Source organism: Trichechus manatus, unplaced genomic scaffold, assembly GCF_000243295.1.
Source record: "Trichechus manatus latirostris isolate Lorelei unplaced genomic scaffold, TriManLat1.0 scaffold00028, whole genome shotgun sequence".
Lineage (NCBI taxonomy): Eukaryota > Metazoa > Chordata > Mammalia > Sirenia > Trichechidae > Trichechus > Trichechus manatus.
Window position 1 is genome coordinate 12,884,179 of NW_004443964.1, and position 25,595 is coordinate 12,909,773.

Below are 25,595 nucleotides of genomic sequence, written 5' to 3' on the forward strand. Positions count from 1 at the left end.
GGGCAGTTCTACCCTGTCCTATAGTGTCACTATGAGTCAAAATTGTCTCGACAGCAATGGGTTTGGGTTTTTTGTTTGTTTGTTTTATGGATCCTTTCCAGTTCTTAGAAAGCTTATACCTCAAGCCCTTGCAATTCTGAAGCCACGAGTCTAAGAGTTTTTGTTTATCACCAACATCATCTGCAAGGCGTCCCTCTGTGGACATCATTAGCCCTTCCTTTTTTGGTTCACCTGCCTACAACAAGGTGCATCTTGAAAATATTACGCTAAAAAGCCAGACACAAAAGACCACGTTGTATGATTCCATTTATGAGAAATATACAAAATAGGCAAATCCATAGAGACAGAAAGTAGATTAGTGGTTGCCAGGGTTTGGGCGAGGAGAAAATGGGGAATGACTGCTTTCTGGGTACCGGGTTTCTTTTGGGGTGATGAAAACGTTCTGGAAATAGATAGAAGAGGTGGTTGCACAACACTGTGACTGTACTAAATGTCACTGAATTGTACACTTTAAAATGGTTAAAATGGTGACTTTTGTTCTATGGGTATTTTAAACCAGTTCTCATTAAGTAGATTCTGACTCCTGGCAAACCCATGTGTGCCAAAGTAGAACTGTGCTACACAGAGCTTTCTTTTATTTTCTTTTTTAATAATTTTATGTTTAATTTTCACATTTGTGTATTTTCTAGATTTTTTTTTTTTCTGTTATTGATTTATAGCTTTACTCCCATGGGGTTCCCAAGGGCTGATTCTTCTGAAGTAGATCACCAGGCTTTTCTTCCAAGGTGCCTCTGGGTGGGCTCGAACCTCTAACCTTTCAGTTAGCAGCCAAGCACGTGAACCATTTGCACTACCCAGGGACTCTCTCTCTCAGTGTGTGTGTGTGTGTGTGTGTGTGTGTGTATACAGGTGGTATCTGACTTACGACAGGGTTCCATTCTGATGACTCTGTCATAAGTCATTTCTGACATAAGTCAAAATACCTTGTTTTTTCTTAGTTTTCACTATTATTGCCTTTTATTATCAGTAATTTTATAAATCTGATCTTTATTTGTTTTGGGGGATTGGAAACATCACATATAAACTTACAGATAAATTTCAATACATTTTAAAAGAAAAACCCAAACCTGTTGCTGGTGAGTCAATTCTAACTCCTAGCAACCTGTAGGACAGAGTAGACCCACCCTATAAGGTTTCCAAAAAGTGCCTGGTGGAATCGAACTGCCGACCTTTTGTTTAGCAGCCACCGGGGTTTCCTCAATACGTATATATATACATAAAACATACTCAAACCATAAGTGTGGTTCGTGGTAACTCAAATACATCATAAGTCAGGGACTACCTGTAAATGGATAGATGGATGGATGGATGGATAGACACAGAGATAGACTGATTGTGCAGGTGCAACAAGAAGTTCCCACTGGAGGAGTAAGAGGAAAGGCTAGAAAAGGGCGATTGACTTCACTAAGACTGCCTCAGTCTACTTTACATGTTGGCATAAACCGAGCCCTGGATACTGAGAAAAACAACTAATTTATTCAAAAGATTCTTGCTGAGCACCTACTACCTGTAAAGCACTGAGCCTGGCCCTGAGGATAAGACAGTAAACAAGACAGAAAAGTCCTTCTTAAAATTCTATGCAAACTGTAAATAATAAGAGCAAAAGCCCCCATTCAGGCATTTATAAAACTATATGTTGCTCATTTGCTATACAGTCATTATTATAAAATAGCATTTCTTCCTTATTTCTCAAAGCAACACCAGCCTGACAATTCGCATATCCAAATGTTCTTTAGATCCACAGAACCAAAGGGCTGTGTTCTCCACAGGGGAGAAGTTGGGTGGCAAATCTCCGGGGAGAAGGGATCAGATTTAGATGAGATCTGTTAATTTGCAAACTTGTTATCTTTCCAAAGCGAAGTCTCCACAGAGGACAGAGACGGTGACAGCTGTTCACTTATTTTAAAGTGTTGTCTGCAGTCTAACAACCGGATGCTCCAGCAGCACATCTATTTTTTTTTTAAGTCAATTCCTAATGATTGCAATGTATTTTAGATTTTTTGTTTGTTTGTTTAACTTTTAAGAACATAAGATCTAGACCAACTCATATAGCTGATCCTGTCCTTTTCTCAAAGACTTGACGCTCTTTCTTGGTCACATACTTATTCTAGTATTTACAACTCTTAACACAGAGGCCATTTATCCTCAATTGCCATTATTTATCTTCCATTCTTAGTAAAATGAAAATACGTAAATGCACTTTGGAAAACAAACAGAGGCCAATGATACCTAAATTCATGTTATTATTACAGCATCGTTTAAGTAGTTAATTTCTTCCAAACTTCTACCCGTAATCATAAAAGCATGGATGGTTTCCTTCACCCCAGCTGGAGCAGAGGAAAGGCGAAATGTTCGAAACACTTCATCGGCTGCCATTCACCTGTCTCGGTTTCACGCTTCTGTGTTTTGTCTGGCATCTCGGTATTCTCCACGTTTTAGCCTTAACGTAGCTTCCTGATCAAATTCAGCATTTCTCTAAAACAATAGAATGTTAGTCACCATCCAGTTATAGAAGAGGAAACTGAGGCCAGGCAGGTTAGATGACTCCTACGAGATGACAAAGCTGGTTAAGCATACAAATAACGGGTTAATTTCTTTTCTCAGATGTGTTACTAAGTTTGTTGCTAAGAACTATGCAAGACCGTAGATACAGACTTCAGAATTTTTAAGTTTAACAACAAAGTTGAGGAACTAATACTTTAAAAATCCTAGTATCTGCTTGTGAAATATGGAAGAGACCACCTTAGGTTTGATTTTGGGTTTCTTCACTGTCTCTTGGCATGGCCCAAAGTAAAGGCTTAGCAGATGTTCTCCAAGCATGGAGCGCTCTCCTCTCTCAGAGATTAAGACTGACTTCCAAAGGCCTGGTCAGTTACAGTCTCCGGCTCTAGAACACAGAGGCTGGACTTTGTGTTCTGGAAAACCTTCCGAATGGCAGACATTCAAATGTGAGTAGCTCTAACATGACCTCATGGAGGAAGCAAATGCGGGGAGCAGGCAAGCTCCCTGGTCCTTGGCAGGCAGGAACATCAACTTTGTTAACGAAGAAACAAAAGGCAGGGTGGGAGATGTTCCTGCATGAATGAAAACCATATAATCAGATCTGCGGGCGTGCCCTGTTGAAGAGACCCAAGTGCAAGTTGGTGAAACACCAACAAATGTCATTAGGAGTTGAGTCATCAAATGCTGGTTAAAGAAAACTACACTCCATACTAATCAGCCCACTCAAACTCTGGTCCCTGCAAAAGGTTGGGTTTTTTGTTTTTTTCCCTAACTGATAAAGAAAGTCTGTAGTGGACTTGCCAAAGGAAAGCTCTTCAAAGCCAATTTGGCTCTCCATTCCATACCGAGCTCAGAATATTAACAAAAACCTGTTGCTAAGGGACAAAGATGCATAGTTGAGTCTAAAATACAAAATTATGCTAATCTATCTGCTGGAAGAAACCCTCTGTCAGTAGTACCTCCTATTGTATATCTGAGTCAGAAAATGCCTCCTGACTCACAAGGCTTTCCACACTTTGGCCCCTGCCTATTTCTCCTACCTCATCTCTCGTTACTTGCTAGATGGCTCCCTCCTTCCAGCCACACAGAGCTTCAGGATCCTTGCCCACTCCTGGACATTTCAAGTCATTTCACAATGTCCCACAAGCAGCTTGGTCTGCTTTGACCCCTGCTGTCACCACTACCACCCCTGACAACTGTTGGTGGACTCTTCCATTCACCCTCCAATATCCATCCGGTTAATCACTTTTCCTTTGAGCTATCATTAAATAGGAGCCCTTGTGGCACAGTAATTAAGTACTTGGCTGCTAACCAAAAGGTCTGCAGTTCAAACCCACCAGCCACTCTGCAGGAGAAAGATGTGGCAGTCTGCTTCCGTAAAGATTACAGCCTTGGAAACCCTATAGAGCAGTTCTACCCTGTCCTATAGGGTCACCATGAATCAGAATCAACTCAGCAGCAATGGGTTTGGGTTTGTTTGGGTTTTTTTTTGGTATCATTAAATAAGAGGTCTGGTGGCACCATGGTTAAGTGCTTGGCTGTTAACCAAAAGGTCAGCGTTCCAAACTCCCCAGCAGCTCGGCAGGAGAAAAGACCTAGCCATCTGCTTCCCTAAAGATTACAGCCTAGGAAACCCTACGGGGCAGTTCTACTCTGTCCTATAGGGTCACTGACTTGACGGACGACACACAACAACATTGTTAAGTCAAAAATATTGGTTTACACATTTGTCCCCCATTAGACTAAGAGCTTCTTGGAAGTAGGATCATCTTTCTGCACATCTCCCAGTGCCTAGCAGTAAACTACACAGAGACGCATCTAATCAATCTTCAGAGAAGGAATAGATGGATGGATCAATGAATGGCCGCATGCATCATTTAACACAGCCATTCAATCTTTCTGACTTCTTCCACCATGCTTGGTGCTCTTATTTAATTTTGTGGCTAACTGCCGTGAAGTCAGCTCTGACTCAGAGCGCCCCGTTTTGGGAAGAGTAGAACTACACTCCATAGGGTTTTCAAGGCTGTGACCTTTCCAAGGTACCTCAGGGTAGGTTTGAACTACCAACATTTGGGCTAGTAGCCAAGCACGTAACTTTCTGCGCCACCTAGGGACTCCTGGCTCTCGTTTATTTTTTATCTTTAAGCCTCAAGGGTTCATTTCTGCTTTTATAGGAAGAGTATGAAAGCTCCCCAGAGACTCAAAGGTTGGCTGAGCATCAAGATGCACCTGGGATGCTAACAACAGCCCAGATGTGAGTCTCAGGAGATCTGTCTTCCAGACCTGGCTCACACCCACCTTGGCCCTTCCAGTAACGTAATCTCCCATTACCAGCTGCCATCCCGTCGATGCCAACTCATAGAGACTCTGTAGGACAAAGTAGAACTAACTCATAGGGTTTCCAGGGTGTAAATCTTTACAAGAGCAGAGTGCCACACCTTTCTCCCATGGAGTGGTTGGTGGGTTCAGCCAAGCGTTCAACCACTGTGCCACCAGGGGTCCTTAATCTCAAAACCCAAAAAAACTCGTTCCCGTCGAGTCGATTCTGACTCATAGCGACCCTATAGGACAGAGTAGAACAGCCCCATAGGGTTTCCAAGGAGCGGCTGGTAGATTCAATTTGCCAACCTTTTGTATAGCAACTGAGTGCTTAACCACTGCGACACCAGGGTTCCTACTTAATCTCACCGGGTCTTAATTGTTTCATCTATAAAATGAGGTGGTTGGCCTAGGTGATTTCTAAGGTCCTGCTAGATGTAGCATTCCATGATTCTAAGCTCGTCTTTGCATTTGGCCAGATTTTGACTACCTAGACACTTCGTACCACATATACTTGGGCGCCTGTCACATCATCAAGCAATTAATCTTGTGTTTATTACCTAGCCATTAGAGAGCACCAGTGTCTTATCTGCTGTTCTCTGAGTTTGAGGGCATTGATTCCGTTTATTCACCAGATGGTATTATTGCTCTTTTGACTGCTCCTTCTAAAGGCAACCAGCAATAGAACAAATAATAGCATCTATGGTCTCAGTCTCTTCCACTCACAGGGAATATGAGAAAATCCAAGGAGGGAGATGCTTCTCCTTTCTTAAAAACCACGTTATTTATTATTAATAGTATGCAACTTTATAATGAGTTTTTTATTAATAGAATGATGTAAAACATAACAGGTCAAGATATTATCAAAGCGTCACTCAGGTATAAGCCTGTTGTTATCGTCCCGTGCCGTCCAGTGGATTCCGACTCATAGCGACCTTATAGGACAGGATAGAACTGCCCCATAGAGTTTCCTAGGCTGTAATCTGTACGGGAGCAGATTGCCAAGTCTTTTCTCCCGAGGAGCAGCTAGCTGGTGGGTTCAAACTGCTGACCTTTCGGTTAGCAGCCGAGCACTTTAACCATTGCACTACCAGGGCTCCTTCAAGTATAAGCCTAACCAGTCATATTCACTATGTTCATTTTTTTTTCATGTATTCCCTTCTAGTTTGCTTATTATATTCAATCCATTTATTTGTCCCACCTGTGGCTCCAACTCAGCTAACCAGTTTCAACAGCACCTGTAAGTGGGCAGTGAGCCACGTGGTTACTCCTTATATACACAGGAGTGGGCACCTGACTCAGATCCAGCAATCATCAGGTTTTTTGTTTGTTTGTTTTTGCAAGCGGTAGAATTTGGCCTCAGACAAGAGATTGTAACTAGCCAAAGAGTGGTGAGTACTGAAACTATAAAGTCACCTAGATGCAGGGCTAGTGGCTCTCTTAAATCACGTGCATGTTGATGAGTTAGCAAAAAGCCTAGTCTGCAGAGGAAAGCGGAGAGCAGAAAGGACTCGCAGAGAAAAGCAGAGATGCAGGACTTTGCGGAGAGAGAGCTAGAAAAAGGGAGAAGGCAGAGAGCAACCTGGCTTTACTCAGTTCCTACTCCACCCAGCGGTATCTCCTGCAACTGGATTCAACAACATTCTCCCTAATACTCTTACTTGAGTTAAAATAATAAACACACAAATACATGAACATAGGTATATCTGTAATCACATTGCGTACATACTTATAGTCATTCTTCCTGAGTATTAGGCATTGCTCCATGCATGTTATCACCCTGTTTTCCTAAGCTTATTGCATCAGGTGTGTATCTGATCATTTACTTAAGCTATTCCCTCATTACACAATAAGGTTGTTGCTATTTTTAACTATTTTGGCATTGCAGTTGCACAGTGAAAAGCATGAACTTTGTATGCATGAACTAGATTCAAATCCCAGCCTTGCAACCACTAACTGTATGGTCCTGGGCAAGTTATTAACCTGAGTTCCAATTTCTTCCTTTGTGAAGTGGGGATAACACCACCTATCTCTCAGGTTTGTATGAGGATCAGCCAATACGTAAAGTGCTTATCACAAAGCCTGCCCACATAGTAGGCACTCAATAACCACTAGCTATTATAGAATCCAAGGAGCCTGATGGCACAATGGTTAAGTGCTCACCTACTAACCTAAAAGTTCCTGGTTCGGACCCCACCTGGTGGCTCAGCGGGAGAAAGACCTGGCGATCTGCTTCTGTAAAGACTGCAACCAAAAAAACCGTATGGGACAGTTCTACTCTGTCACATGGGGTTGCTATGGGTCAGAATAGACTCGATGGCACCCAACAACATTATAAGATCCAAAGCCATTGCCATCGAGTTGATTCTGACTCATGGCAACCCCATGTGTGTCAGAGCAGAACTGCGCTCCATAGGGTTTTCAAAGGCTCTAATCTTCTGGAGGCGCCCTGGTGGCGCAGTGCTTAAGAACTTGGCTGCTAACCAAAAGGTCGGCAGTTCAAATCTACCAGCCTCTCCTTGGAAACTCTATGGGGCAGTACCCCCCTGTCCTATAGGGTTGCTATGAGTCAGAATCGACTGGACGGCAACAGGTTTCATCTTACGGAAGTAGAATGCCAGGACTTTCTTACTCTGCACTGCTATAGAGTCCCATAAATGGAAATATTGGATCAAAGGGTATGACAATTGCATAGGTTCTTGATATTCCCCAATTGCTTTCCCAAAGACTGAGTCTACATCCTCCTCTTATACTCTTAGAAGAGCAGCCAATCTTTCCTCCAGCACTTGTATTCCTTCTTTCCAGGCTTGCCTTGGACTTAGATGTCTAAGACTCATGACAGCCTTTCACATTTGACCGTGTTCACCTCCTAACCTGAGAAAGAAAAACCAGTGGCTAGTTTCAGTCTTAAACCAAGTGGCCTGACAATCCAGCCGATTCACTACTTCCTGTTTTCCTCTGACTCTGTGGGTCCCGCTTAGAGAGCCTCACGCAGGTACTCAGCACGGAGGTAAGTCTGGACTCGTTTTAAACAAGCCCCAGACTACCTTCTGTGGCTCTTTTTCTGTGTATTCATCTACACCCTTACTTCCCCAGGCTTCTTTTGAGTGCATCAACACACAATACCAGATGCACAAACATTTCTTCTGAAGCTCAAAGAAACAGCGAGGTGGAGACTCACCTCATACGGGCAGGGCTTGTCTAGCATGCACATATTGTTGCCTAGGTTCTGCATCCTGGTTTCTTAGACCCTTTTACTCTCTGGTCCGTGTTTTTCAATTGACTTCCCTGCTTATTATTTCTTCCAGCCTCTTCCATGCTGACTCATCTAATTCTCGACTTTCTGCCTCTCTTCTGCTGCCCACCTGCCCTTCTGTTATCTGGACCACTGGTCCCAGGATCATCGCCCAGCTCTGAAGGATGGCAGAGCCTGAGCTCACCGTTACCTTCCTGTGGTTTTCTCTGAGTTCCCCGCCTATCCCCCACACCTGAAGCTGGCTGACATCCTCACACTGGCAGGACAGTGTGATGAATGGTGGATGTCCACTGCAAACTGGGAAAGTTCCTTCTCACTAAGCTTAGCCCCAACCACTTCAAACAACATGCCCAGACAATTTCTTCCCTTTTGTCCCTTCTTACTGGAACTGATCCAGGTGTTTTTAAAACATAATTTTATACTAAACATACATAGTCAGACCACATTAGGAAAATAAACCTGCCTATTAACTCTAACAAGGAGCTCTGGTGGTGCAGTGGTTAAAGCACTCAGCTGCTAACCAAAAGGTGTATGGTTCGAACCCACCAGCCACTCCGTGGGAGAAAGATGCGGCAGTCCGTGAAGATTACAGCTTTGGAGACCCTATAGGGCAGTTCTACTCCGTCCTATAGGGTAGCTATGAGTCGGAATCAACTCGATGGCAGAGGGTTTATTAACTCTAATAAGTATACACACAGTTGAAAAGACCTTTTGTTAATAAACACTATTGTAAGAGCTTGGTAACACTCAAGTAGTACTTTTTTTTTTTAAAGCTTACAGACCTTTTCTAAAAATAAGCTTTGCCTGGCTACAGATCCTTGGTTCTTACTCCCATTTCCTCTTAAGTTTTGTTCCATTAGGACTAGAACCTTTGTTACAGCAGGTAGGGTGCCCTTCCCCCAGCCTCCAAACCCCATCCCTGTATCTTTACATCCAAGCTTCCCATGACAGCCACTGAGGGTGTAGGTCCATTACCACCAAATCCTAATTACGTTTTTGGAGTCAATATAGCAACAGTGTTTTTCGTTTTTTTCCCCCTAATTCTAATACAACACTCCCAGTTTAGCAGCATCCAATTTGTCATTACAGACAGAAAACGAGAAGAGCAGGCAGTCAGCTCGAGCACCAGATGGCAAGTGTCTTATTTTACTTCCTCATTCTCATAAAAAAAGCCGCACTTACAGCGGTATTAGACTGAGTTAACGTCCTCCTGGTACCAACAGGCTCTCCCAGTCTCCCCAGGTGGAGCTATGCCCCTTGGCTTCCTCTGTGTCCTGCCTGTATCTTGCACCAGAATTTACATTCATATCACACAGAACAGCATGAGGTTGCTACTCATTTTTCTATGCACCTAGCATAGCGCAAGGGGCAGATGATTCAACTGCTCAGTACCGCTAATTAAATTCAACCAAGAAATTGTATGCACACGTATACATACATAGAGGAATCCCTGTGCGGTGCAAACGATTAACGGGCTTGGCTGCTAACCGGAAGGTTAGAAGTTCAAGTCCACCCAAAGGTGTCTCGGAAGAAAGGCCTGGCGATCTATTTCCAAAAAATCAGCCACTGAAAACCCTGTGGAGCAATATTACTCAGTCAGTAGGAGAAATGAAGTCTTGATACACGCTACAATGTGGATGAAGCTTGAACACATGGTGCTGAGTGAAATAAGTCAATCACAAAAGGACAAATATTGTATCACCTCCCTTATGTAAAAAGACAAAAAAATACAAATGTATAGTGAACGAAGTTTATTAGTGGTTACCAGGGGAAGGAGGCAGGGGGAAAAGGGGAGTTAATGGTGATGGAAATATTGCATTGATTAAGGGTAGGGCTGCACAGCTGATTGTTGTAATTGCTGTCAATAAGTTGTACACCTGTAAAAAGTTGAACTGGCAAAAGTTGTATGATAGATATATTTACAACAATGACAAAAAAAAGAGTAACTGCTGAGGCTGCTTATGTACAACCAAAAATATTATGGGATTTGGTTTCTTCATTTGGAGGTTTAGGGTCATGGTTTCACAGGACACCCCAACTAATTGGCCTAATAACATGTTTAGTGACTCTGTTCTACGTCCTAGTTTGACGCATGGTGCCTGGGGTCTTATAAGCTTGCAAGCAGACATCCAAGGCACAATAATTGATCTCTATTCACCCGGAACAACAGAAGGAGAAGGACAGTCAGGAACAGGAGGAGGAAGATATGGAATGTGTGGCCAATTGCCTCCATGAACAACTGCCTCCTTTGCCATGAGACCAGAAGAACTGGATGGTGCCTGGCTACCATTACTGAACATTTTGATCAAAGATTCCATAGAAGAATCCTGATCAAAAGGGGGAAAATGCAGAACAGAATTTCAAATCCTCAGACTTCATGGAGCCATGAAGGTTGGATGAACCCCTGAAACTAGTACCCTGAGATAATCTTTAAACCATAAACCAAAAATATTCCCTGAAGTCTTCTTAAAACCGAACAACAGTTTAGCTTAACTACTAAAAAAGGTCTGCCTTGACCAGCATGCTCTTTTAAGAACTATCTATATCGGATCAAATTGACGACAACAGCTCTCAAGATTAGATAGGAACCTTAGGGGCAGTGAATTTATGTTAATGGGGGAGGAACAACTCAGAAAAAGAGGGTGAGAATGGTTGCACAACTCAAAGAATGTAATCAATGTCACTAAATGATACATGTAGAAAGTGTTGAATTGGTGTATGTTTCACTGTGTATATTCTCAACACCAACAACAAAACAAATAAAATTATAAAAAAAGAAAAGAAACCTGTGGAGCACAATTCTATTCTGACACACCTGGGGTCACCATGAGTTGGAGTCAACTCAGTGGCAACTGGTGATGGTGGTGGATATATATATTTCTCCCCCGAAAGTAACTTGCTGGCTCTCTTGTCTCTATACAGGTCACATCAGAAAGATTACAATTTGTGGTGGAAAAAAAAAATTATTCAAACTCTATTGTACTAAGATTTCCCAATCTCACTCTTAAACTAATTCCAGAGTTAAATCTGCATTTTCTCCCCGAGGTTTCCCCTAAAAATAGAAGCTCATTCAGGAACAAAGTCCTGAGTGAGAAGAGTTGGCAGCCACTTGAATCAGATGAGGCAGCTGGCAGGTCCTGTCTACCTGGCTGGGTCAGACGTTCTCTTTAACTGCACAGAAGGTGGGGCAAAAAGCTGCCCTGTGGCTTGCCCGAAGCTGACTGAGGGTGAATCAGTTCACCTACCTTCCCCACTCTGCCGACTCTCAGCTGAATGAAGTCACTGAGAAAAAGAAAGGGACTAAGTACCAGGTACCTGGAGAAACTGATAAAAAGCTGGAAAAACAACATACAGCAGAAATAGTGAAAGAACAGTTTCTTGTGTGCTCAAGAGTTGTGGGTCATTGTGCTTTTGAATCAAGGAAAAGGTTAAACACTCAACGGCTAACCGAAAGGTTGGTGGTTCAAACGCACCCAGCAACTCTTCTGGAGAAAGGACCTGGCAATCTGCTTCCATAAAGATTACAGCCTAGAAAACCCTATACAGCAGTTCTACTTTGTCACATGGGGTCACTAGAGTCAGAAATCCACTTGACGGCACCTAACAACAACACCACCACACAAAATGTATTAAATGTATTTATTTTTCAAACTATATTTTTCTGAAATTAAATATACAAAAAAAAGTGCTTGCTTTGGCAGCACATGTACTAAAATTGGAATAATTCAGAGAAGATTAGAACGGCCCCTGTGCAAGGATGGCACGCAGATTTGTGAAGTGTTCCATGTTTTTTTAAATAAAGTTTTATTGGAACACCAAAATAATAATAAGAATAATAACTCCCTTGACAGTATCCAATATCATCCTTGAAAAAGTAACCCTTCTGGAGTACCACTCTTGAGGGAAGTAAAATGAGAATTCAGAAGCACATTGAGAACCCAGATACCCTTTTATTTCAGAACTGAAGTCACTCCTGATGTTCACCCTTCAGCCAAAGATTAGACAGGTCTATAAAACAAATCACACACGTGACAACGTGCTTCATAGTTCAATCATGTATATGAGACTGATGGGCACACCAGCCCAAAAGCAAAGTCGAAGAGGCAGGAAGGAACAGGAAAACTGAACAAATAGAAACGGAGAAACTGGAGCGGAGAAAGAGCAAGTGTTGACACATTGCGGGGTGGGCAACCAATGTCACAGAACAATTTGTGTATTAACTGTTCAATGGGAAACGAATTTGCTCCGTAAACTTTCACCTACAGCACAACAACAAAAAGTACGTTGAACTGTTTGTTTTCCCCTCTTTAACTGATGCCAGGCAATTCTAGCAAAGGGAAAAGCACTACGAAATGGAAAAGACAGCTTAGCAGGTTACAGTAAATGAAAATTACAGCTGTGACCATGCTCTGGAAAACATTCTCCAGCCTAGCTAGGCATTGATTATTAAACCACCAGCTTGCTTATATAATTACAATGTGCCTACAAATCTAGTTGATAATGACAAACTTGTTTAACTATTAACCTCCAGATTTCCTGGAGTTTCCACAATCCAAAAAACACCTGAAATTGTGAGATACCATATATTACATTTATTAGCCTATTGTGATCATAGGCAATAACTATAATACAGTATGTATCTTGGTAAAAAAAAAAAAAAGGAAGTTCTTGGAAAGCATAAGTAAGGTCCTTAAGCTCCAGATATTTTGCTGGGGCATGTTCTTTTTTAAATTCTTTTCAGGAATTGTTCTGTCTATATTAAGGTTCTGCTGCTGCCACTGGATGCTTGCAGTCAAGATTCCTTCTCCATAACTACTCTGGATACATTTTAACCATCACCTTTGAAAATCACATGGATCCTTCCATACTCATTGTGAAAGTTTTCCTGATCTCCTTCTCATTCACGCAGCCTTCCTATTCATAGCACCTCTTCTAGGGCATATCTAGGATTCTATCTTGTATTCTAGACATTTTTGTGCTTTCCTTACATCCTGCGGGAAGATAAGTTCTTTAAGCACTAGAGTGAGAGGGAGAGTGAAGCAAATTTATGTTTACGCACGTGAAAGCTGGACAATGAAAAGCGAAGACAGAAGAAGAACGGATGCATTCGAAGAATACTGAATATACCTTGGACTGCCAGAAGAGCAAACAAATCCCCTTAGAAGAAATATAACCAGAATATTCCTTAGAAGTGAGGATGGAGAGACTTTGGCTCCCTTACTTTGGACAACAGGAAAGATCAATTGCTACAATAGGACGTTATGTTTTGCAAAGGAGAGGGCCAGGAAAAACGAGAGAAACCCTCAGTGAAATGGACTGATGCAATAGCCACATCAGTGAACTCCAGCATATCAGTGATCAGGAAGATAGCACAAGACCAAGCAGTGTTTTGTTGTGTTATACATACGGCCACCATAAATTGGAGCAGCAACAACAAAATAACATTATAGCACAATCCCTCGAACTCAGTAGGGAATTCAATAGACATTTGTTGAATAAATGAATGCCAAATACTGGTGAAAAGATATTACATACATGATCTGACTTAATCTTCACAACAACCCTGTGAGTGACTGTATCTCCATTTAGCAGGTGAGGAAACTGAAGCTAGAAATTAAATAAATTTCCCAAGCTCGTAAGTGAAGAGCAGGGTTGAATGCATTTCTGTCTAGTCCCACTTGGCACAATGTCTTCAACATAACAACTGATCAAAAATTTATCTGTTGAACTGATCTAAAGAAACCCTTTATCCAAGTTCTCTCTTTAAGTATGTTCACAGACTTCGGAATTTTTTTTTTTCAAATGTCAAAAGAGTTTGGAGTGTAATAAGGGGTAAAAAGTTGGGAGAATATGCTAGCAAAGTTTGCAAATATCACAGAAACCATGTCTCTAGATATTCAGTGCAGAAGAATAATTCCCACCGTCTTCACCATTCTGTGACCACTGGTGCTTCAGATTCTAGCCTTGCACTTGTCTCTAACTCATCTCTTCCCACGTGGGCTTGGAGGAGAGAGAAGAGTTGTCGTTGCTGCTGTTGTTAGCTACCATGGAGTCATGGCGACCCAGGAAGGGAATAAAAACCTGTTACTCAATATCCAGACGTCAGCATGGGATCATGGGAGACAACTAAAGCACAGGTTGGACTGTTCTGCTTTGGTTGGGAAAGAAAGCCGAGAGAGAAAATTCACTGGTTTAAAAGGAAATTTGTTCCCGACACCCCCTGTCTCCTCTACCACAAAGAGAGGCAATTCCAGTTTCCTCCACACTGTCCAGCACAAGAGGAAAACAGTGGAGACGTGGGTTCATTCACAATTTCAAGGAAACTGCACTGGCTACATTTACGCAGAAATAACCAGGAAGAAAGGAAATCACTAAGTCACAAAGGATCTGCCATACTAGCTGTGTTCTTATTACTGTTTTAAAACAGCTTGACTTAGATGTGTAAGGGAACACATGCGGTTTGAGTCTGTCTTGGTTCCTATGTGACACAGCCTATAATACAGCTCATGGAATCAGTATTCCTTACTTATGCTTTAACATAAACTTCCTGTATATACAGACCAGTATCTATCAATGCACATCTGTCAGTTTGTCCTACTGTGGTTGCTTGCATGTTGCTATAATGCTGGAAGCTATGCCACTGGTATTTCAAATACCCACAGGGTCACCAATGGTGGACAGGTTTCAGCTGAGCTTCCAGACTAAGACTAGGAAGAAAGGCCTGGCAATCTATTTCCAAAAATTAGCCAATGAAAACCCTGTGGATCACAACAGAATATTGTCCCCTACACTGATGGAAGATGAGCCCCCTAGGTTGGAAGGCACTCAAAATACAGAAGTGACCATAACAACGGGCTCCAACATAACGACAATTGTGAAGATGGCGCAGGACCTGGCCATGTTTCGTTCTACGTGGGGGTCATTATGCATCAGAACCAACTCAGTGGCAATTAACAACAACAGCAGCAATCTATCAGTAGAACAATTATAACCAGTTTCCTTCAGCAGTGGGCAGCTTGTACTTGGAATTCAACCTTAACAACATAGAAACCGTCAGAATGAGTCAGACTCAGTATTCTGTGGTCAACTTAAAGAAACGTGCCAAAAGGATACTATAGCTAGACACAGGTCATTCCCTCTTAATTCCCACACGTGGTTCTGGTATACCCAAATTTCTTTGGAATCCATTCGTGTTTTCTTCCTCTAGCCATGTTTTTTGGGTAGCGGGTTTCATAATGTTAATTACAGAGTGACAACTCAAGTATAGTAGAGAGGAGCTCAATTCTGGGGTCAGAAAGACCTTGATTAAAGCTTCTACTCTGCCACTTATGGACCTTGAAATGTAAGGCAAAATCTTTAACTTCTCTGGGCCTCAGTTTTCTTATCTATAAAATGGGGCCATCACCTCACTGGCCTCTAGTGGGAGTGGAAAGAGATGACTGACATCCGTCACTAAGCACAGTATCTGGAACAGAATCAGCAGCACCACCACCATCTGGTACTGTGGGAATCAGCACTTCCTTGTATGTGGTGCAAATGGTTAACGCGCTTAGCTGCTAACCAAAAGGTTGGAAGTTCGAGTCTACCCAGAGGTACCTTGAAAGAAAGGCTTGGTGATCTACTTCTGAAAAAAACAGCCACTGAAAACCCTATGGAGCACAGTTTCACTCCGACACACATGGGGTTGCCATGAGTCAGAATCAACTTGACAGCGGCTGGCTGGTTGTATGTGACTTAAGCTTACCTCATTTTGGATATCATGAACAAATCTGGGTTCATCCTACTTCAATGAGCTACTCTTGCATTTATCAGTTCTGACCAGAGTTGGCCTCAGCCTTGTCTTTGTGGAAGGAAGTGTCCTAATCTAGTCAGCCTGTCTTCATGTGGCTTCTACCACACCTTTCCTTCCTTCATTTTCAGAACCCTTATGACAACCTTCCCTCCTAAATACATAATACCCGCAACTTAGGAGGCTCTGATGGTAACTGGTTTGGTTTTTTGGTTTCATAAACCAAAGCATACTCTGCCCCAAAGAAAATCTAGGGCAGAGGGGTTAATATGAGGCACCAGCTCTAACAGTTGTCAGAGAAGATAACTGGAAACCTCTCCAGCTAAGATGGAGGCTCTCCTACCATGCAGGGAGGGTTCTGTCTTCACTCTACCCAGAAGAAAGGGTGGAATCTCTGAACTGGGTCACGATGATAATCAGCCAAGCTGGGGAACTGTGGTAGATGAGAATCGGTTTGAATTTGCCTTGAAACAAAACTGTAGGATCTAAGAAGGGGACTGGGGGAAGAATTAAGGAACAATTTTTCAACGGGAGAGAAAAAAGAAAAGAAATATAAAGCAAACAGGAAGACCAACAGCTGAGGGGACAGGACCCAGGATAGGCTAAAAGAGACCAGTAGCTTAGTTCAGGGGAAATGAACTATGGCCTACAATTCTCATAACTAGGAGAAACACCACCAGAGATTTCCTGTCGCTTGGGCCCAAGAAGTCCCTGTATGAGTGGCAGGCGGGTAAGGGGTTAACCTTCCATTAAAGTCAAAGAGGAATGTAATCTGAGGGCCCCATCATGAAAAGATCCCACTACCCAACTGAGTAAAGTCATGAAGAGTAGGGATTGGCAAACTTTTTTTTGAAAAGGGCCAGATAGTGAATATTTTTAACTTTGTGGGCCATGCAGTCTCTGTTGCCATTATGCAACGCTGCCGTTACAGCACAAAAAGCAGCCACAGACAATATATAAATGAATGAACGTAGCTGTTCCAATCAACCTTTATTTATAAACAGCGAATCCAAATTTTAAATAATTTTCAAGTGTCATGAAATATTATTGTTTTGATTGTGTTTCAGTATTTACCAATCAATGTGAAAACCATTTTTAACTCAAAGGTTCTACAAAAACTGGGGAGGCTGGATTTGGCCTGTGGTGCTAGATTTGGCCCCGGGGCCATAGTTTGCAAACCCCTGGAAAGAGAATGTGCCTGCAGTCAGACAGGTCTGGTTTTGCATCCTGCCCTGCAGCTTACTAGCTATCCAGCAATGGGCAAGTTAGTTAATCCCCCTGAGCCTCAGTTTCCTCCTTTGCAACTTAAGGATGACAATAGTGTCTGTCCCACTGGGTTTAAGTGAAGCTCGTAAAGATAATACACAAAATGTGACTGGCATAGTAAGTAATGAGGATGATATGATGGTGTCGTTGTTGCGGGGTGGGTAGGGCTGATGATCAGCTCCTAGATTTGGGACTAATGATCTGTAACAAGACCGTTACAGATCAAATGGTCTGTTGATCCCAAAAATGAGACTTCAGAAGATGTACAGGCTGGAAAAGAAAGTAGATGACAGGGGAATTCCACACGTATCTGTTCAACACTTCAAACTGAGCTGAGCTGACTGAATTATAGATGATCTGTGATGGACTTAATTTGTGTGGGTGATAATCTGAATCTCCTTGTCAGTGTAGAAACAGGAGGGTTTATGGACTGTGTTAGAACTGTATGGACCAGCTCAGGGAAGAAATACCATCTGCGGAGGCTAAGGGTAGAAGGGGCATGGGACGCGACAGTGGCGGTGGTCAAGGAGGAAGTGGGGGGTTACCCTTGCAGAGTTCCCTGTTTTGTCATAGAGCAGCCAGCTGTTAAAAACTTTCAGATTGCCTCTGACTACTCTTCAGAAGCTCGACAGACTTACAAACCAGCTCCTAAAATCAAGCACAGAATAAAGGAATTCACTTCAATCCCATCCGAGTGGATTCTTTGGACAACTCACCTTTGTTCTGCATATTTTCAAAAGGGAAAGTTAGCAAAGTATCATGCAACCTTTAAATCTTAAGAAGGCCTGAGTAGGAACAAGGATACTTCTTCAGCCACAGAAAGTCGCTTTCTGTGCTGTTCTTGCAAATTCCAAATAATCAAGGGAAGACATAATGGGAATATTAATGTATTAATGCAAATAAGGAAGCACAGTAAGAACATTGCATTCTAATTTAATTACCCCAAACCTTGTATAAAACTTGGTGAAAATGCATAATCCCACTAATGAAAAATACTTTCACCACCAAATATTTATCGATTGCCTATTATTTATAAGCACGATGCTAAAAGGGGTAGAGGCAAGCAGACGTATAAGAACTCAACTACCCAGCAGGGACTTTCAAACTAGATAGTCCATAAAAGGCAAATAACAATTACAGTGGTTAAAACTTGCAGCTGTAAAACATTAGGCATTGGGAATTAAAATGAGAGCATTTGCAAAATATCCTTTGGCAGTAAATTGGGAAGAAACTCCACCACCATGGTTCATGTGTCACTTCTTGGGCACAGAAAAATAATCCCTAGTAACTGGTGCCTGGGTACCTTCAGCCCCTTCTTGCCAATCTGTCCCCACAAAACAAACAGAACAAAACTGTGAAATATTCCAAAGACACTGAAGGGGCGGGGGGAAGACTTCTTTTAGAAATCGGATTATTAGTGTTTGTGGACGGTTAGTGAAAAAAACTTTGGGACAGAGAATCAGGAGACACGAGTTCTAATGTCTTTGGGCAGATCACTTACTTCCCAGGCCTCAGTTTGCTCCTTTGTAAAATGAGGTGACTGGACTATAAAACTCTTTGCACAGTTGTAAATTCTATCATTTAACACCAGGACGTATAAAGAGGCACATTTACTAGAGCTATGTTAGCAACGCAAGTCTAACTTATATAACTTGTGAGGTCACCAAAATGGATCCTAGCCTTAATTCTTTTTTAACAAACCAGATAAAGTCAATTACCTTTTTTGGTTAGGCATGTCACATGAAGCCGAAAAAAAAAAAAGCTATTCTGCAGTAATGCACATACACAAACAGGTTGTTGTCCTTGTTAGCTGTCCTCCCATCAATTCCAACTCATAGCAACCCTCTGTACGACGGGACGAAACACTGCCCAGTCCTACGCCATCCTCACAATCATTGCTATGCTTAAGCCCATTGTTGCTGCCACTGTGTCATTCCATCTCATTGAGGGTCTTCCTCTTTTTCGCTCACCCTCTGCAAACAAACAGGTGCTACGTAGGAATTATTTACAAAACTATAAAGGAAAACTACTTTTGCCTGTTGTTATAACAGAAAATGCAGAAATGCCCAGAACTAAGTTATTTCCAGACTGGAATATGAATCAGATTATTACATTTTTCTCATTATCTTCATACATGTCCGGATAGCTACAGACAGTATAAGACAAAACGAGTTTATAAACTATATAATATTTACTTAAGGCATTTTGGTCAAAATTAAAATTAGAACTCAGCAGGGAATTAAACTGTTTAGATGCATGGAACCCAATTTTCAATCCATGATTACCTAAGCTATGCCATCTTGGAATTTTCTGGTCTAACTTTGAAAATAACTTGATCCTCAAATTAAGGTTTTAAAACTGCATCGTATGAGAAAAAATGAATTTACACATATGAAATACAAACGTCCAAAAAAAAGTACAAAATATACAACTTTCTCAGTACTAAAAAATGCAAATGAGAGTAACGTATTAATACCTTTTATCGAATTGGCAACAATATTTTCAAATTATTATACCCAGGATGAAGGAAGGTAGGGTTGTAATTGGCATAAGCTTTCTAGAGAGCAATTTATTTGGCAATAGTTACCGTAATGCTTAAAAGGACAGAAATGTGCACTCCCAAACATTATTGGTGGGAATGGGAATTACAGTTACTCTCTGGGAGTCAGTTTGGTAATATATTCACGCATGCGCTTTGACCTAGCACTGCCACTTGTAGAAATTCACCTTAAAGAGATAACTGGACAAGTGTGCGAAGGTGTATGTTCAAGGTATTCCTTGTAGTATTGTTTATAGTTGTTAAAAAAAAAAAAAAGAAGGAAACTATGCAAAATTGTTGTTAAAAAAAAAAAGAAGGAAACTATGCAAAATTTCATGAGAGACTGGTTAAATAAATGCTTACATTCTTATAAATTCGAATATGCAATTGTCAGAAAAAGATTCAAGAAACTTTATGTGTACAGATACAGAAAGAGGTCCAAGATATATAGTAGGGTATAAAAAGCAAGTCGCAATATATCACACACAGTATGTAAAACTGCATGTGTGTGTGTGGGTGTGGGTGTGGGTGTGGGTGTGCACGCGTGTACAGATGCAGAGAGATTGTCACCCAAAAGTTAACAGTAATTAGCACCGGACGGTATGACTTTGAGTGAGTGGTTTTTACATTCCTACTATGAATTGATCTATTGTCTAAATTCTTGAATGCATATATATCATTACTATCATTATTATTATAAAGCTATTTTCATAAGGTGGAGCAGAGAATGCGGAGTGGGGAAGAACTGGATACCCATAACCAATACTTTTACTTCCTGGCATTTAATCTAAGACCAAAATATGCACAACGATGTATGAACTAGAATGATCATCATGGTGTTACTGATAATATTGAAAATTACTAAGCAATAGGGTTCTAGTGAAATAAATTCAATGGAATTGGATATTATACATGTAGAAAATATTAACTTGGAAATATTTCACAGCATATTGGTAAGTGAAACAAAAAGTAACTAAATTGACGTTCGTTTTACACATATTTTAGATTTTTCATATACATATATAAAGGAAAAAAATCCAGAAGAATATATATCGAAATGTATATCATGCTAACTAGTGATTTTTACTTTCCTTTTCTATATTTTTAAATGTGTCTATAATGAACAAGTATTACTTATGTAATTTTTTTTATTTTTTTTTTTATTTTATTGATTTCTAATATTGTCTTTATTATTTCATTACTTCTGTTTTTTTTATTTTAAAAATATTCCTCATAGATCTTTCAGATTTGAAAATAGTGGGGAGTGGTTCAAATAACACTAATCTCTGAAAAACAAAGCATGAGATTCTCAGTGCTTTTCCCCAGCACTAAATTGACCACCAAGAGATCCCCCTGAAATCTCCCACTAGCAACATGCATAGGCTGTAAAGTACTGAAAGCAACCATAATACAAAACAAGCTCAGGGAGCCCAAGGTAACTATTCTGATTTTGTGTCCTGAAATGTACGTGGTTATAAAACATACTGGCTCAGATTACAGGCTAAGCATGACAAGCCCGTCTGGTACAACCTAACAAAGGAATTTCCACAGAATGAGAAATTTACACATTTCATTTCCCAGGGCGAAATGAAATACAGAAGCAAAGAACTCATAGTAGGGTTAAGCCTTTTCCTACCATGCTCTTACATGCTTGTGAAGTATGCCTTATAGGCATTTCTCATACCATGATTTACCTATGACTGTATTAAACTAGGATAAACTAGCATTTGTTTAAAAGTGAATAGGGGAGGAATAGGAAGCAGTATTTTAACAGGGGCAAACTTTTTGTATATTTTCAGGTGAACTGGGCGAAGTCAGGCCTCCCTCTCTCCCCCCCCCTTTCCCTCCCTCCCTCCCTCCAGATTATTATGGTTGATAACAATGGTTTTTTTCTCTCGGGGTCGTGTAGATGACACATTTTTCCTGTAGCCTGTCTTCCTGTAATGTGCAGGAATTCCTGCACCTTCTGGGTGCCCTTCCTGTTAACTTACATTTCAGATTTCCTCAAAAGGCATTCTACCACTTTAATATTTGAAAAATGTCAGCTCAACCCCAGACAGCTAATATAAACAAGCTGAAAAGCCTACCACCTAAAGTTACAACTGTGGAAAGCAAAATTTCTTTTTAAGAAATTCTTTCTCGGAATCTCACTGTTGTTAAGGCTGGAAAGAAGTAACCCAGTCCTACCAGCTCCCAAGGAGTCTGTAATTCTTTTGCCTCGGCTGTGCCTTAAATTAGAGGTCTGTAAAAGCGAATTATAGTGATCTAGAAAGTTCGTAAAGGCCCTTGAATTGAACATGTGGTTAAATTCTTCAATACTATGAGGTTGTACCCACCTTTCATTTTTCCTCCCATCTCATTGGGTTATAGTATTACAAAGAATTTTGGTACTGCAACAACAACAACAAAAAATGGTTTGGCCGTTTGAGAATACTGGAACTGAATTAGGCCAATTCTACAGTTAAAGTCCAGGCCAAGGCTCCTCTGCCATTTTTGAAATGATCGCCCACTTCTTTCTATCACGAATTTTCCCTTTGGGCCAGATCCTCGTGCTCACACCAGAACTACCTTCCAAACATGGCCTAATTAAGAAACTCACGTGAGTAAATGGGCATTGATATGAGGGCCACCAGTACCTGATCCATTCTGGGCACAGTCACCATGGAAGAGTACCATGCTAATAACTCCTTTAGCTTCCCAACTCAGAAACTTGCTCTACCAGGAGGGAGCTAGCTACTTTATGAGAGAGCCCAAAAAGATGGTAAAAGGAACCTGATTTAATTTAGACTCCAAGCTCCAAAGGCCTTAAGCTCCTTAAACACCTCCTTCTTCGTGAAACCTTCTTGGGTCACTTCTCTCTAAATGCCAATAGTGACATTTCTCTCCAATGCCTGTCCAGTTACCTCATATTACAGTGATTTGTACCCATGCTTTCTTTCCCCAACCCAATGGGCAAATTCCTTGAAGGAAAAGACTACATTTAAAATATTATTGTGTGTCCCCAAATCCCGTGCACGACATATAGTAATAGATACACTAAAGGTAGTAATGGGTAAATCATGTTAGGAGAAATTCTCTATATGTATGTATGTGTCCATATACATGTATGTGGTGCAGTGGTTAAGAGCTATGGCGAGCTACAGAGGCTAACCAAAAGATCAGCAGTTTGAATCCACCAGCTGCCCCTTGGAAACCCTATGGGGCAGTTCTATTCTGTCCTATAGGGTTGTTATGAGTTCGAATTAACTCACTGGGTATGGGTTTGGTGTTTTTGGTTTATGTGTACATATACATATATACATATGCATGTATATATATATACCCATATACATACACACATATATCATAATACATATTTATACTTATATTAAACTGAACTGAACGAATGAATGTTTTACCAATACAAACTAACTAGATACCATCTTTTTAACACATCAAAGCAAGGCTCTCTTCTAAACTGTTATTTCTCTGCTCAATTAGGAGACTGTAGGTTTTCCCCACATTAAGGAACATCTCCACCTCATAATGCCAATTCCTAGGTACCTACGCACTCTTAACTTTCCAAGTTTTCATTCTCCTCTAATACTCAAAGAAAAGCAGAGCCCTGCTTCGAACTCTTGAGACTATCACTTCCCTTTTAGGCTATTGAGATGCATGATCTTCATCAGGTAGGATTAAAAAGTCGTGCAAGGACTCCAAAAAAATAAAGTGGCAAAAAGTTTATAGACACTTCTATTTTGCCAGGTCTTCCTCAAATTGTGCCCCAGGTAGTAACGATTACTGGGGTGCCTCACTTATCTCTTCTTCATTCCATGCTTTCTCACATAGCATATGCTTTCTCTATATTAAAGAGGGTTTATTCCGGAACAAGTGGCTTAGGACCCTACAGGCATCTCACAAAACCCCCTCAGCTATCTGATGCCATGTCAGAAAAAATCTTAAATCCCCTCCCCAGGATCACATTAATCCTGCAAAATACAGTAACTGTGTAAAAAAGTTAATAGAAAAAAAAAATCATAAAACAACCATAACACTGGACTTCTGACCTATTACATTTGACTAAATATATGCAATTACACACTTAAAAGATTTCATTAGACTTGTCAATGAAATAGTGCAGTCCCCCCCACGTTGTTGTTATGTTTAAAAGGACAGTTTTTCCCCCAAATTTTCCCCTCGAGATGCAAAGCATCTCCCAAATGGGGCAGAGACATAAACATTCTTTACGTCCTCGCTGCTGCTTCTAAATACTGTGAGCCAATAAGCAATTGGTATAAAGTGCAAAATCTCAGAAGAGCAAGACTTCTTGTCTGCTTTCTGTAATAAGCTGTTCTTCACACTTCACCTTTACTTCCTTTAAAAATGAAAAGTTGTCTAATGTTCGAAGCGATTATCAATGGAAATTTCGCTGAACACTGGCGCCGCAAAGGTTCATTCCCAAAGAAATTTAAGATTATATTAATTCCCTCGTAGTTTAACTCAAGTTTTACCTTTCATCTTCACCTACAGACTTTTAAAAAGTTTGTATTCCTGTTGCACGCAAAATTACTTATAATATCTGTGCATACTAAAGAATTTTTACAAATGTATAAAGCATTGCACATTTAGACACTACCAACCTGCTCTATCCGTCCTGACTGTGCAAAAGGCAAAAAGAGCTCAGTAATCCTAGCAGAAGAATGCAAATAACGTCAATGCACAGCTGAACTGCAAGCCCTGCCTTACAGGAACTCTCTGTGTCTGCAAAAAAAGACACATACTAAACAGGAAATGCAACTGAGCTGTGGAAAACCTCAAACTTAAAAATGCAATCGCCAGGCGAAAATTGCATCCATGCATTCATACATGCATGCACAACCCTTTGCATTTTTGCAAGTAATGCAAATAGACTCTTACCTTTCGACTGAGACATTTTCCCCTTTCCTTTGATGGGGGAGGGGAGCACAAAAGACTTTGCCTTGCTTCTCTTCTGTAGCTAGTTTTGCAACAAAGATGCAAGCTGCAGGCGTGCAATCTTCATGCAAGTGGAGTTTCTCTTGACCGATGCAGCAGATGGACTTTCAGAGAACCAAGATGGAAATGCACACCTTGCAAAACAGACTGGAAAGTGATTTTTCCCCCAGTTGCAACGTTAGGCAAGGCTGTGCTGCAGCTACATGATGGGCCAGAGCTGGCAGCTAAAAGCTCCAAACTTGGAACTGAGTATCTTAGTGCGCAGACGTCTTTCCTGCGAAGGGCGCGGGGGCCGCTGGGTAATGTAGTTCCCGCGTGGAGTCCTTGGGGCGCTGATTTAAGGAAACGTGGTCGCTCCGGTTACTGAACAAGATGACTGGGTGCGATCAAGATTGAGCCCAGATAAAGAGGACAGACACGCACTCCGTTGTATGCAATGGGCGAAAAATGGCATGGCCGAGGGGAGGGGGCATTTTGTCCTCGAAACGCCCCTGCAACAACAGCTTAAAAGAACATTTAATAAGCTAAAGAGCATTTGGCTCGCTGAGAAGGTCTGTTTGGGTGTTTATAGGGTGCTGGTTTTGCAGCTCAGCACCTGTTGTGCTGTTCCTGCCTTTAGACGTTTTAGCCTCACACCTCCATTTTATAAAACATTTTTTCTCGAATGGAGAGTTCGTTGGTGATTTGCCTGGCTAAAGGTAAGGTTACCTTTACGCTACAGAGAAGATGCAGTTTTATTTAGTAAGAAACGAACCCAGTGCAGTATCTTCAAGGAATTTAAAATCCAATACTGGGTGGGTGTTTGGGGAGGGAGGGTTGGGGGTGCTCATTTCTTGCAGGATTAAAGAAGTTGTTCTGCGTTTTATATGCTAAAACTAACTTTATCAAAGTTAAAATATTTTGATGCTTTT

The 25,595-nt window shown here is 41.2% G+C and overlaps 1 protein-coding gene and 1 non-coding gene across 4 annotated transcripts in view; one reads left to right on the forward strand and one right to left on the reverse strand.

Annotated features, from left to right (window-relative positions):
• Positions 1–24,996, reverse strand: part of MAP2K6 (mitogen-activated protein kinase kinase 6) — a 115,795-nt gene extending 90,799 nt beyond the window's left edge. For all 3 annotated transcript variants that reach the window (XM_023729280.1, XM_023729278.1, XM_023729279.1), the window contains exon 1: positions 24,628–24,996. In XM_023729280.1, coding sequence (XP_023585048.1) covers positions 24,628–24,643 — 16 coding nt within the window. In that variant the 5' untranslated portion in view covers positions 24,644–24,996. The remainder of the gene's footprint in view (positions 1–24,627) is intronic.
• LOC111820191 (U6 spliceosomal RNA) lies at positions 11,823–11,929 on the forward strand. Its single transcript, XR_002823734.1, has one exon. It is a non-coding gene; the product is annotated as a U6 spliceosomal RNA (small nuclear RNA).
• Positions 24,997–25,595: the final 599 nt, after the last annotated feature.